Here is a 13,511-nt window from a genome sequence, read left to right on the forward strand (position 1 = left end):
TATAGCTCAGGGTCCATTTTCCTCTACGTTGGTTGTTATAAATGAGTTCCATTATTTATTACTTATTTCTCAATATTATAAATGCACTTGATGAATTACACAGAGAAATATTAGTGACCTGGAATGAATGGCGCGTCCGCATTATTCCCTGCTGGAAATCATTCTGCATTCCATAGTAAACATTAGCAAAGTAGCTCAATAGATCATCTGTTTCACGTGCGTAAATTAGTCTCTGTGTGTTTTGTCATTTAGACCGGCTGATGAATGAGACTTAGGAAAGGCATTTAATAAAGCAGATCATGGAAGCGTTCACCTGACAGTGTCCTACTGAGCGGACGCCATTCAGGAAGGACCCCTACGCCATTAGTTTTATTGCCGTTCTGTAGGATACCCCTACTGCTCTAATAGAGTGCAACAAAGGACCGAAACTTTCTACTCATTAACATAGACTGCATATTATCATCACATTATAAGGCATTGTTTCCCAACCAGGGTGCCTCCAGCTTTTGCAAAACTACAACTCCCAGCATTCCCAGACAGCCGAAGGCACCCTGGTTGGGAAGAAATGTTATAAGGTAATAATAAAAATAATACAGTAATAATAAAATGTTCTTTGAGCTGTAAATGTCTAAAAAAAATTATTATTATTATTATTATTATTATTTGATAATGGTCCATATTATCAGCCGTTTACATCTAAAAAAAGGGCCAATATTACTGTGTGTGAACATGGCCTTATATTGTACACTCTTTTTTTACAGGATCCTTTTCATAGTGTATTCTTACATTGTTTGGTTTTTTGCTATTCTTTTCTTCTTCTCTTACATCTGTTTTTTTTTTTTTTACATTCTTATTCTTCCTAAAAGCCTTTCTCAGGCCATTTCTCATATTGTAAACTATGTATTATATTTTTCTGTAAACTTTTTCTTCTTTTCTTTCTCTTCATGTCTTACTACCAATCCCCTTGCCTTCCTTCTTCACTCCTCTCCATTCCCTTTCCTCTCGCTGTCGTCCCCTTCCTCAACATTCCTGTTACATTGTAAACCCTTCTCTTCTGGGCCCTTGTCTCAGAGAGTCATTTTTCTGTATATATTTTATATATAAGCTTTCCTTCTTTCTTTCTTTCTTTCCTTCCTTCCTCTATTCCTTCTTCCTTTCTCCCTCTCCTCTTTGTCAGCCCATCAGCTTTCTTCTTTCCTTCCTTCCTTCCTTCCTTCTTTCTTTATTTCCTTCCTTCCTCTATTCCTTCTTTTTTCACTCTCCTCTTTCTTTGTCCCTTTCTCTGTTCCATCCTTCCTTCCTTCCTTCCTTCCTTTTTGTCTTTCTTCCCTTCATTTTTTCCTCCCTTTCTACCTCTCTTCTTTCCGCCTTCCTTCCTCCCTTCTGTCCTTCCTTCACTCCCTCCCCCCACTTACTTCTTTTCTGCCTCCAATTCTTCTCTATCTGTCTCTTCCTTCTGTTTTTCCTTCTCCCTCTCTTCTTCTATCTCTCTTTTTTATCTGTCTTTTTCTCTTTCTTCCTTTCTCTCTCTCTCTCTCTCTTCCTGTCTTCCTTCCTTACTCCCTTTCTTAGCCCATATCCAATAAGTGTATTTTTCTTACCCTTTTTTGTATTCTTCTTTACTTCACTCTATTTGTCCATTTGTTCTTCCTTCCTCCCCTTTTCCCTCCTTCCTTTCCTTGCTCCTTTACTTCCTTACTTTCTCTCTCCCTACATGTCTTCCTTCCTTAACCCTTCTCTTATATTGTATACTGTTTTATACAGGACCCTCTTCTATTAGCATGTTTTGACTTGTGTTTTAATATTTTTGTATTTTCTGTTTTCTTTCTCTTCCATCAATCCATTCTTTTTCCCTTTCTCTCCACCACTATCCTTCCTTTGACCCTATCTCTATTTTATCTCCTTCCTTTCCTCATTAAGAGTTATCACTTTCATATGATCCCCCCCCTACTCTACCTTTTACCCCTTTACTCCCCCTACAGTGTGAAATTATTTTGCACATGGTCCTGTTTCCATATCGTTTTTTTTCATGCAAGTCTTATTTTAGGTTTATCTGCCATTTATTATATAATGTTCAAGGGGGAATGTGTTGGTATTTGAACAATGGATAATGAAGAGTAAAATGTCCCTCAATTTTAGTTTCACCCTCTCAATACCTTTATTTATTTTTTCATAAAAAAAAAAAAAAATAAGAATAGTATTGCTACCGAAAGTCTTAAACTTATTTTCTAGTTGCCCAGTCTACATTGATGGATTTTTTTCAAAGAGCGATACCAGGGACGATCATGTCAGCTTAGATTTTGGCTATAAATGTACTTTTGCAATTCCAATGTCTTTCCTTTATGCCATGATATTGTTTCTAAACAATTTAGGCCCCATTAACAACATGTCTTTGGGCTAAGGTTATACATGGACTACACATCTGTAACCTTTACATATAGCCTGATGTGCCCATTGACTATAGCCGAATTGTGTCTACATTTGGTCCATTTTCCAAACGTATAATTTATTTACATATAACCAGCTGCTTTAGATATTTTACAGTTTTATTTAATTATCAAATAATAAATACATTTTAACCATATTATTTTTTCTTCTCTTTGCAGAAAAAGTCACAAGTGCACAGACAACACTGCATAATATTTCAGCCTCCTCATCTTCTTTAACTTTACTATTGGCGCTTGTCGTTCCAACGACATCTTGGTGAAGATGGATTTTTAGTTTTTTTCTTTGTTTTTTTTTATTTATTTAGATTTTTAGTCCTTTTTTATTTTTATTGAAGACATGATTAAAGTTATTGACTGAATGAAGACAATAGAAACCTGGACCTACTCTTCATCCTTATACCCAAAGACTACATGAAAAAGAAGGCTGTTTTTCTTTTTTTCTGTTTAGTTTTTGTTTGTTCGTTTTTCTTTCTTTCCTTTTTTATAAATATATATATAAATATATAAATAGACTGGTTTGCTAATAGCCTTTATCAGCTTCTGTAAAAAAAAAAAAGAAAAAAAAAAGAAAAAACGGTAACTTTGGTCAAATGCTCTGGGTTGCATTTTTCTTTTTGTTTTGCTTTCGAATCGACCAGTTCTTGGATCATATAATTTTACGTTGTTAAAGCGTGCAATACATTTGTGGTATTGAATGACATGGTATGAAGTGCAAATATAGATCAGGTGATATATTTATACATCTCAACTATTCCTTACCCTAATGATTTTTAATCTTTTCCAAGAATGCCAATAACCTATGATCTCTAGGTAAGGCATCCTACAGGTATGTTGCTATGTTATTACTCCATACAACTCTTAGTTGTGCAGAGCAATAATACGGTACCCAACGCCTTCTATGGCCCTGCTTTACCTTCGTATGTCTTCAATCTCATACAGAGCTATAGGGAGGCTTTTTTTGTTACATTTTTCTTTAAAAATGTGAGAAAACAAAAGTGTTGAGTGATGTCGTATTAAGGACATATTCTCCATTTTAATCATTAGTCTCCCTTCCCAAATTTGTAGTCCAAGAATTTCTCTGAAACTCACATTGTCAGACTTGCATGGGCCCTACAGAATCAGAGTTGTGGGAATCCATCTGTTTACATGAGCCCTCAGCCATTCTAGGGCTAATTGATTGCCTGGGAAGTGTAAAGACTAACGCTTTAAAGGATTGCTCTTAGGCCATGTTCACATGACGGAATTTCCCATTGAAACCTGGAAAAAAATTCAGCTCGGAAATTGTGTTGCAAAAGAATCCCTTTGCTTTCAATGGGATTCTGCTGCACCATGCACACAGACGAATTTCCGCAGTGGAAACATCTGCTGCGGAAATCGAAAGAAAGAATTGATTTTTGTGGGTGGAATCCACTCAGAAATGCATTGTCTATGGAGAAAGCAAATTTCCGAGGGGTCCTATTCTGCCGGCGCTTGCTATTTGCGGAATGTCCGCCCGTTCCTTTTTGTGGAATTTTCCACTGTGTGAACATAGCCTTGGGGGAGAATATTTTTAACTTATGGCACCACATGGAGCACTATGTATGAAACCACAGGGGCCCGGTTTGCTGTTGTACAGCCTCCAGCACACTCTGAGACTAGACCTTACATTACCGACCTGTATATGCCTCCAATCTTTGTGAAGCTTATTGCTTAATATTTTTTGGGTAAATGAGATAAAGTTCAATTGATCATTTTGCTTTGCTCTGGAGACAACAAAGAATATTATTGATATGTCCAGTAAATATTGTGGTGACAATTTTTAGCGGTGTAGAAGTCAATCATCTCTCTATATATAAATATATATATCTACAAAGTGAGTAGAGGGTTTGTCATCAGTTGACGCCGCATTATATTAATGCAACCTCACCTGGTGGAGACATTAGGACAATAGTTCTTAGATGCCAGTTCGAATGATGCGTAAACGAAAAATACATTGCAAGAAAGACTATACAATCCTCTGAATGACCCTTGTAATATGGAACCCTGTCGGTCTACCAGTTGCTAACTTTTCTTCTGTCAATGTGAGCGCAGTATTGCTGGTTGGAATTCTTTAGGAGACATGAACCATTATTGCCATGTTTTACTGTTTGTTTCTAGACCAAGGTCAAGAAAACTTTTTTTTTAATAAAATAAAAAATCAATGTATAGAAGGGGTTGTTTGGAATTGAAATTTTATTAAAAGTTTGCTGTGAACCGTAAACATTTTCTTCAGGTTCATCCTACGCGGCTTCTCAGAAAAGACATGAAACACTGTAAGACAACGAAATGTTTTCAACAATGTATTACTTCTTTTTATGATCACAGGCTTGGCCCCAGTTAAAGGGGTTCTCCGCCCCTAGACATCTTATCCCCTATCCAAAGTATAGGGGATAAGATGTCTGATCGTGGGGGTCCTGCCACTGGGACCCCCTGTGATCTCTGTAAGACACCCGGCATCCTGACCATTATGTTCAGAACGCTGGGTTTGAATGGCCGTGGTCTGACGTCACGCCACGCCCCCACCATTCATATCTATGCTAAGAGGCATGACAGCCGTTACGCCCCCTCCCATAGACATGAATGGAGGGGGCGTGGCTGCCCAAACTCAGCATGTTGAACATAATGGTCAGGACGTCGGGTGTTTGCACGAAGATCTTGCGCGCGGGGGGTCCCACTGAGTGCTGTTCTCACATATGTTTGATGCTTCCTTAAAAATGTATATCTGTAGATCGGGAGGGGGGGGGTTCCAGCGGTTGGATCCCCTATAGTCAGACATTTGCCCTCTATTCTGTGGATGTGAGATAAGTTGTTTTTCACCAGAAACCCCTTTAATAAATTTCAACAATTAGCCAAAGTCATACCCCAGTTTAACTGATCTTCTGATGGCTATACATAAAGGATATTTCTATTTAGATTCATGCATATATATAGTATACATTAAGATCAAATTCACTTTTCTTCATGGCTACTTAGGTACAATTTACTGTGTTCTTTTTTTTTATGGGCCGAGCTGCAGTACGAGACATAGGCGATGGACTCGAGAAGTGCTGTTTCTAAGGAGAAAAAAACAATCTTTAGAAAACCAACATCAGTTTTTTTGCATTTCCCATGAAATAACAAAACTGGAGCATCTTTCCTTAGAATTTTCTGTTATACCGTCTGAAAATGTATTATAAATTGACATTTGGGCATTAAAGTTCCCCATGCCAATAGGGTGTGATTTCAATAATCTGCACTGTATGAATTGTGTGAGAGTATAACTCTGATAAAGGTTAGTTGTTCACAACTCCTATTTATTCTTTTCTTAATTTTTAAAGTCATCGTCTAGGTATTCTATTAAACATCTTGCATTTTGGATCTTTAGTTTGATGCATCGAAAGAAGCATTTCATCCAGTTAAATTGTTCTCTATTGCGCCACGGTCAAGAATAACAATGCTTGACTATAGACCTAGGAAGGGGGCTACTAGGGGCTGAGCAGGTTATTGCAACATAAAATAGTGCCTTTAAGAACGACTGTCAGTGGAACATCATGGGCCAGGAATTTCCTCAATTGTTTCTCTTTATTTAAAGGGGTTGCCTGGGAAGCAGAAAAGGCCTTGTCCGGCTCCCTGGCGATAATTTCTCCCCACTGGCCCATCTTGTAAGTATACTGTGATGAAAGGGGTCGGGTGCCATTTATGATAGCTTTCACGAGTGTCCAAAACCATGCCGACATGTGATGCCCAATAGCTGCAGGATGTTGCCAATGTTGTTGGGGGGGGGGGGGGGGATTGCCCACACACAATGACCATGACCAGCACCAATCTCTTCTCACCTCAGAAGGTATACCTTCAAGATGGGCAGGGTGCAGAAGTAAGTGCCGGGGAGTAAGACCTCTGTAACACAAACTGGCCCAAATTTTATAATCTGTGCCAGACAAAAATTGGGGAGATTTGTTCACAGCAACCAATCACAGCTCAGTGTTTTGGCATTAAAAGAGTACTCCTGGATATGAAAACTTATCACCTATCCTAAAGACAGGGGATTTGTTTCAGACTCTATATATCATATGCATTTTATGTGAAAGGAAATATCTATTACAGTAAGGGGATTCCTATTTTAAGAAATAAAATTACTATCTTTGTATAATGAAAAGAGACACAGTCTGTCAATAAACTGCCCTTATCAATTCCTCAAAAATGTCAAGATTTCTTCTTGCTTCCATTCAGTGTTTATTCCCAGTGGATGAAAATCTTTCCCGGTCATACAATGGACACACAGGTAACATAGTAACACAGTTCATAAGGTCGAAAAAAGACTCCATCAAGTTCAACCTATAACCCTAATGAGTCCCAACTGAGTTTATATAGATCTAGAATCCATAACCTGTAATGTTATTATTCACCAAAAATGCATCCAGACCCCTTTTAAATTATTTTACAGTGTTCACCATGACCACTCCTCTGGCAGAGAATTCCACAGTCTCACTGCTCTTACAGTAAAGAACCCCCGTCTGTACTGGTGTAGAAACCTTATTTCCTCTAGACGTAGAGGATGCCCCCTTGTTATAGATACAGTCCTGGGTATAAATAGATCATGGGAGAGATCTCTGTACTGTCCCCTGATATATTTATACATAGTTATTAGGTCTCCTCTAAGCCTTCTTTTTTCTAAACTAAATAATCCTAATTCTGATAATCTTTCTGGGTACTGTAATCCTCCCATTCCCCGTATTACTCTGGTTGCCGTCTTTGAACCCTCTCCAGCTCCACTATATCTTTCTTGTACACTGGTGTCCAGTACTGTGCACAGTATTCTATATGTGGTCTGGCTAGTGATTTGTACAGCGGTAGAATTATTTCCTTTTCGTGGGCATCTATGCCCCTATTGATGCATCCCATGATTTTATTTGCCTTGGCAGCAGCTGCCCGACACTGGTCACTACAACTAAATTTACTATTAACTAAGACTCCCGAGTTCTTTTCCACGTCAGTCGTCCCAAGTTTTCTCCCATTTAATACATAATCCCAGCCCAGATTTTTCCTCCGCATGTGCATTACCTTACATTTATCAGTGTTGAACCTCATCTGCCACTTCTCAGCCCAAACCTCCAACCTATCCAGATCCATTTGTAACAGTGCACTGTCCTCTATAGTGTTTACCGCTTTACAAAGTTTAATATCATCTGCAAAGATTGCTACTTCACTATTCAACCCCTCTATAAGGTCATTAATGAATATATTAAATAGAATAGGACCCAAGACAGACCCCTGAGGTCCCCACTAGTAACAGTCACCCAATCAGAATAAGTACCATTAATAACCACCTTCTTTTTCCTATCACTGAGCCAGTTACTTACCCACTTACACACATTTCCCCCCAGCCCCATCCTTCTCATTTTATGCACCAACCTTTTATGTGGCACCATATCAAATGCTTTGGTAAAATCCAGATATACGACATCCAGCGATTGCCCCAGGTCCAGTCTGGAGCTCACCTCCTCATAAAAGGTGATCAGATTAGTTTGACAGGATCGATCCCTCATAAAGCCATGCTGATATGGAGTCATACATTTATTTATATCAAAATACTCCAACATAGCATCTATTAGAAAACCCTCAAACAATTTACATACAACGGAGGTTAAACTAACAGGCCTATAATTCCCGTTGTCACCATTTGACCCCTTTTTAAATATTGGCACCACATTTGCCATGCGCCAGTCCTGGGGAACAGTCCCTGTTACTATAGAGTCCCTGAATATTAAAAATAGAGGTCTGTCTATTACATTACTTAATTCCCGTGTTCTAAAGGAATTAAGTAATGTAATGCCATCTGGACCTGGTGATTTGTCTATTTAGATTTTTTGCAGGCCGCACTGTACTTCTTCCTGGGTTAGACAGGTGACCTGTACCGGGGAGTTTACCTTATCTTGCTGTTTTTCACCTTGCATTTCATTTTCCTCAGTGAATACAGTGGAGAAGAATTTGTTTAATATATTTGCTTTTTCCTCATCCAGTTTATAATTTCTTCCTTATCAGTTTTTTAAAGGGTCAACACTTTCATTTTTAACCTTTTTGCTATTTATATAGTTAAAAAACATTTTGGAGTTAGTTTTACTCTCTTTGGCAATAAGTCTTTCTGTCTCTGTTTTTGCGGCTTTTATCTGTTGTTTAAATATTTGACCTTTTTCTCTAAAACTTTTTAATGCTTCTTCACTGCCGTCCTGTTTTAGTAGTTTAAATGATTTATTTTTGTCATTTATTGCCCCCTTAACATTTTTATTCATTCATATTGGTTTTCTTTTATTTCTGACCCTTTTATTCCCATAAGGTATATACATCTATCAGTGAGAATTTAAGATATTTCTAAAAGTCTCCCATTTAGTGTCAGTATTCTTGTTTATGAGGAAAATATCCCAATTTATGTTTGTAAGGGCTTCTCTGAGTTGATCAAACTTTGCCTTCCTAAAGCTCATTTTCTTTCGAGAGATTCCCTTTTCATCTCCATATATTTCTACCCATAATGACTCCACATTATCGTTTCCCTCTTATTTATCATCACACAGTGCGGCCTTCAGACTCGATTTCACATACAGACAAACTCCTCCCCCTTTCCATTTTGTCCAAACCTTCCTGAATAGACTATAACCCTGTATGTTGACCGCCCAGTCACAGGTATCGTCCAACCAAGTCTCTGTTATACCCACTATGTCATAATTCTCCACAGACATTATCAACTCCAGTTCGTCAGTTTTATTGGTCAGACTTCTGGCATTAGTCAACATGCAATACAATGGTGTATGTTTTTTTTTTCCTATGACGCCTATCCCTATCAACTATTCTAACCCCTCCCTCTGCTCCACCTCCAGGTATATTAATAAGTCCCCCCTCTCTATCTACACTATCTTCCCCCTCTATGTTGTAGGTTCCCTCCCCCCAGTCCCTAGTTTAAACACTCCTCCACCCTTCTAGCCATCTTCTCCCCAAGCACAGCTGCACCCTCCCCATTGAGATGCAGCCTGTCCCTACGGTAGAGCCGGTAACCGACAATGAAGTTGGCCCAGTTCTTCATGAACCCAAACCCCTCCTTCCTACACCAGCTTCTGAGACACTTGTTTACTTCCCTAATCTCCCGCTGCCTCTCTGGTGTGGCTTGTTTGGCTTCATACAAGACACAGCTCTGATAACTGTAACAAGCTGTGTGACTATGTCTCCACGTGACCAGGACAATAATAATTCCTTTCTTTATATAGCATATATATGTCATCATTCTCATTGATCTCTGTCTCCTATGATGTTGACAATGTACATTTCAAATTAGCGTGCTAAAGGAATTAAAGGGGTTATCCAGCCATTAAAAACATATCCCCCTATTCCCAGAACGGGGCCCAACTCTCCCTGCTGAACGCTCTTGCCCCCACCTTCCGAGACATACTCGTCTTAGCAGTACCGGCTGCTATGGTGTCCTGCCTCATTCGGTTATTGGCTGAGCGGGTAACCGCTGCTGAGTTAAGTACGTCTCAGAAGGTGGGGGCCGAAGGGTTCCTCTGCCCTGTAGATGGGGGGGGGGGGAAGGTTTTAATAGCTGGATAACCCCTTTAATAATTGTGCTTTGAAATGTGGGAGGAAACCAAAGAAAGTGGAGGAACCCTACACAAATGCAGAACATATAATGTAAACTCTATGCAGATGCAGTGCTGCATAGGAACAGTGCTATCCACTGAGCCACTTTGCCACCCAGATTTTTATTTACCAGGAGTAAATATGTAAAAGGAAGTTCAGCAGTGTCTTCTCCACCTCACTACTTCACTACATTAAAAGTGTAAAAAAATAAAAAAATAATTTTTTATGCAAAAATCCACTTTGTAAATCAACATCTACATAAAACTTACATTAAAAATACTTTTGTTTGATTAATTTAAATTTTTGTCAAGTTATTATCACATATCTGCTGGTTGATCCTAAAAACAGACAACAGTTTAGCCCCTCCTCTCTCACAGTCATGTGACCTAACAGCTTAGCTTTGTCTTTGTAATTGACATTGAGCAACACTCTGCTCTCCAGTAACAGGAAACCAATAAAACTCAGTTTTGCATCTAAAAATCCAAGAAAATATACTCAAAGTGAGTTCAAGATAAAGGAAGCTCACATTTCTCCTCCTAAAGATTGCCAGAACCCTTGCCTAGAGTCATGTGTCCTTCCTTACTGCTCCTCGTAGCTCAACATAACCCAAAATGTGCATCACGAGATAACTAGCTGACAAAAAACATGATACATGTATCACAAAGTTTTCACATTAATGTGCTAAAATTGTATAATAGGAAATTGGTATCCAAAACTTAAATAAAGGAAAGGTAAGGCTTCATCTATAACAGGTATAATAAATCCAAAAAGAGAGTAAAAGATGGCACTCCAGTGATCCAGTGAGAAAAAGGTATAATTTGTTCCCCCAATGTGTAAGGACAATGTATCAACCTACTCAATGAGGTCTTTTTCAAGCAAGACCTTGAAAAATACCTCATTGAGTAGGTTGAAATGTCCTTACACATTGGGGGAATAAACTATACCTTTTTTTACTGGATCGCTGGAGTGCCATCTTTTACTCTCTTTTTGGATTTATTTAACTTTGGAACTTTGTAGTCAAGTCTATGGACTAAGCACCTGCTTGGATCCTGGGGTCGGAATCCCTCACAGTGCCACTCTTACCTATCTACTATATATCAGGTATAAGATGCCTTTGGCTGCCTATGGGCTACAGCTTGGGTTCATGTATCCCTATATTAATTCATATTAACCCAATCAGAATCTGGACCAAAAGAAATAGTCACCCATCTATTCCATGAGAATTAGCAGTCTTCTGCATCCAATCATCTCTAGCAAACAGTACTCTTCTCCATACTAATATGAGGAAAGAACCCCAAAACTATTTACAGATGGGTACTTTTTTGTTTTTCATGGAGAGTCTGGTTTAACCAATATAAGATTGTTGGCACTGGACTCTCTTCACATGAGATGGACATCTGGTAGCTTTTAACTAGCACCGAGGAGTGACCCAAACAGTATATCAATTTTTTTCCCGAGTACCCGTGGGTCAAAATTGTCAACAGTAGAAAAGGATCCATGGGATTCAATGGTAGTCTTATTTAATAGTAATTACAGGGATCTATGGGATTTCCACCTTCACATAAGCTCAGCAAGTGTAATGATAACCACGTGCATTAGAAGTGACTGACCGCACTTTTCCCCAGTACGAACACCTGTATAGGGGATTTTCAGAAGCCAGACTCAGGGCAATGTCTGTTCAGAATTTTTATTTTTATTTAATTCAATTAATTTATTTATTAATGAATAAATACAATTATATTTAGTTTCCAAATTATTTTCTACTTATTGATTTTGGCAACATAAACAGAAAAGGCAAATTAATTGGTTTTGGAAAGAGGCACCGCAGGAGTGCTGGAGGTAGTAGAGTTTTTTTTTTTATTTTTTTTTATATATCCCACACAATGGGCATAGTTAGAACCCCCCTTCCAGATAACCTCTTTAAAGGGGTACTCCACGCCTAGACATTTTATCCCCTATTTAAAGGATAGATTCTGGTGGTTCCGCCTCTGGGACCTCCCATGTTCTGAAAATAACTTTTGGATGGCCGTGGTCGTGATGTCGTTTGGGCAGCTGTGGTCGTGACATCACGCCACTCCCACTTGTGACATCAAGCCATACCCCCTTCATTCATGTCTATAGGCCACGCCCCTCCCATAGACATTAATGGAGGGGCGTGGCGTGACATCACAACCATGCCCGCCCAAACCCAGCATTCTGAAAATAACTTTCAGAACGCTGGGTGCTGCAAGGAGATCGCAGGGGTTGCCAATGGCGGGACCCCCACGAACAGACATCTTATCCCCTATACTTTGGATAGTGGATAAGATGTCTAGTGGCGGAGTACCCCTTTAAAGCTATCATTACAAAATGCAAGATAAGGCTGTGTAGCACTTGGTAACCCAAAATAATAAACCATCATCATTCGTTATAACCCATTGGAATATGTATTAAAATTGCCTAAAAAAATAATAATATTAATAATTAATAAATAAAAAGCTAAAATATATCCATTTGTATAAAATAGTTCCATGCTGGAATCTGCACTGACCTCAGAAGGAGTAACATAAAAAAGAATATGAATGTTTTACAAAATGGCGTGGAATTAGATGTATTTCTTTGAGTTGGCACTAGCATATTAAAAGCCGAATGAATTGTGATTTTTAGCTTAGAAATGTAGCATGAGCGGCTGTAACTTATCTACTGTAGATTGACTTTCTTAATAAAAAAATGGTAGTGTTCAATAAAACAGGATATCTCAATTCTACTTACATGGCTGTTTTAGCAAATTCAAAATTTTAGAATTTTTAGCATTCCTGTAACATAAAAACTCTGGGCCATCTTTTCTTACTACTCTAAATTCTGTCAGTCCTGTTATTCCTCCTGGAAATATATAAATAGAATGAATAAATTGATAACTAGATGTCAACATTCTTCCGGTGTGTCCCTAAAAACTCAGTAAAAGTGCTGTCTTGCTATTTTGACAAGGGGAATGGCATTTCCAGGAGGAATAACAGAAGAGCAAAATGAAGCAAAATTCAAAGAAAAGATGGCCCAGAATTGATAGTTCAAGAATTTATGAAAACAAATATATTTTTAGGGTTGACAGGTCCTATTTAAAAAAACAAAAACAAAAAAACATTTTAAGTTAAGCGGGGGTGTTACCAATTGGAAATAATGCAATAAATAAGCGGGGGTGTTACCAAATTGATACAATCAGGTTAGGGCATCACAATAGAATTTACAATCTCTGGTTTTTCTTAATCCTTCCCATAATTCTTATGAATTTTATTTACTTATTTATTTATTTTGCTAAAGAGAATTTTATTTGTAGCTTGGAGAATCTGGTACTGTAACAAATTATGTGATATATTAGAAAAATATTGTATACAATGTGTATATACTATATATAATTGTATACTATGTGGAAGCCAACTAGTTGCTGTGTACTGTTCTTGTATC

General features: G+C 38.2%; 1 protein-coding gene across 4 annotated transcripts in view; it reads left to right on the plus strand.

The window, feature by feature from the left end:
- CNTN5 (contactin 5) overlaps positions 1-4,810 on the plus strand; it is a 1,441,523-nt gene extending 1,436,713 nt beyond the window's left edge. For all 4 annotated transcript variants that reach the window (XM_056561527.1, XM_056561528.1, XM_056561529.1 and 1 more), the window contains one exon: positions 2,607-4,810. In XM_056561527.1, coding sequence (XP_056417502.1) covers positions 2,607-2,707 — 101 coding nt within the window. In that variant the 3' untranslated portion in view covers positions 2,708-4,810. The remainder of the gene's footprint in view (positions 1-2,606) is intronic.
- The last annotated feature ends 8,701 nt before the right edge of the window (positions 4,811-13,511 follow it).

This window comes from Hyla sarda, chromosome 2 (genome assembly GCF_029499605.1).
Source record: "Hyla sarda isolate aHylSar1 chromosome 2, aHylSar1.hap1, whole genome shotgun sequence".
Lineage (NCBI taxonomy): Eukaryota > Metazoa > Chordata > Amphibia > Anura > Hylidae > Hyla > Hyla sarda.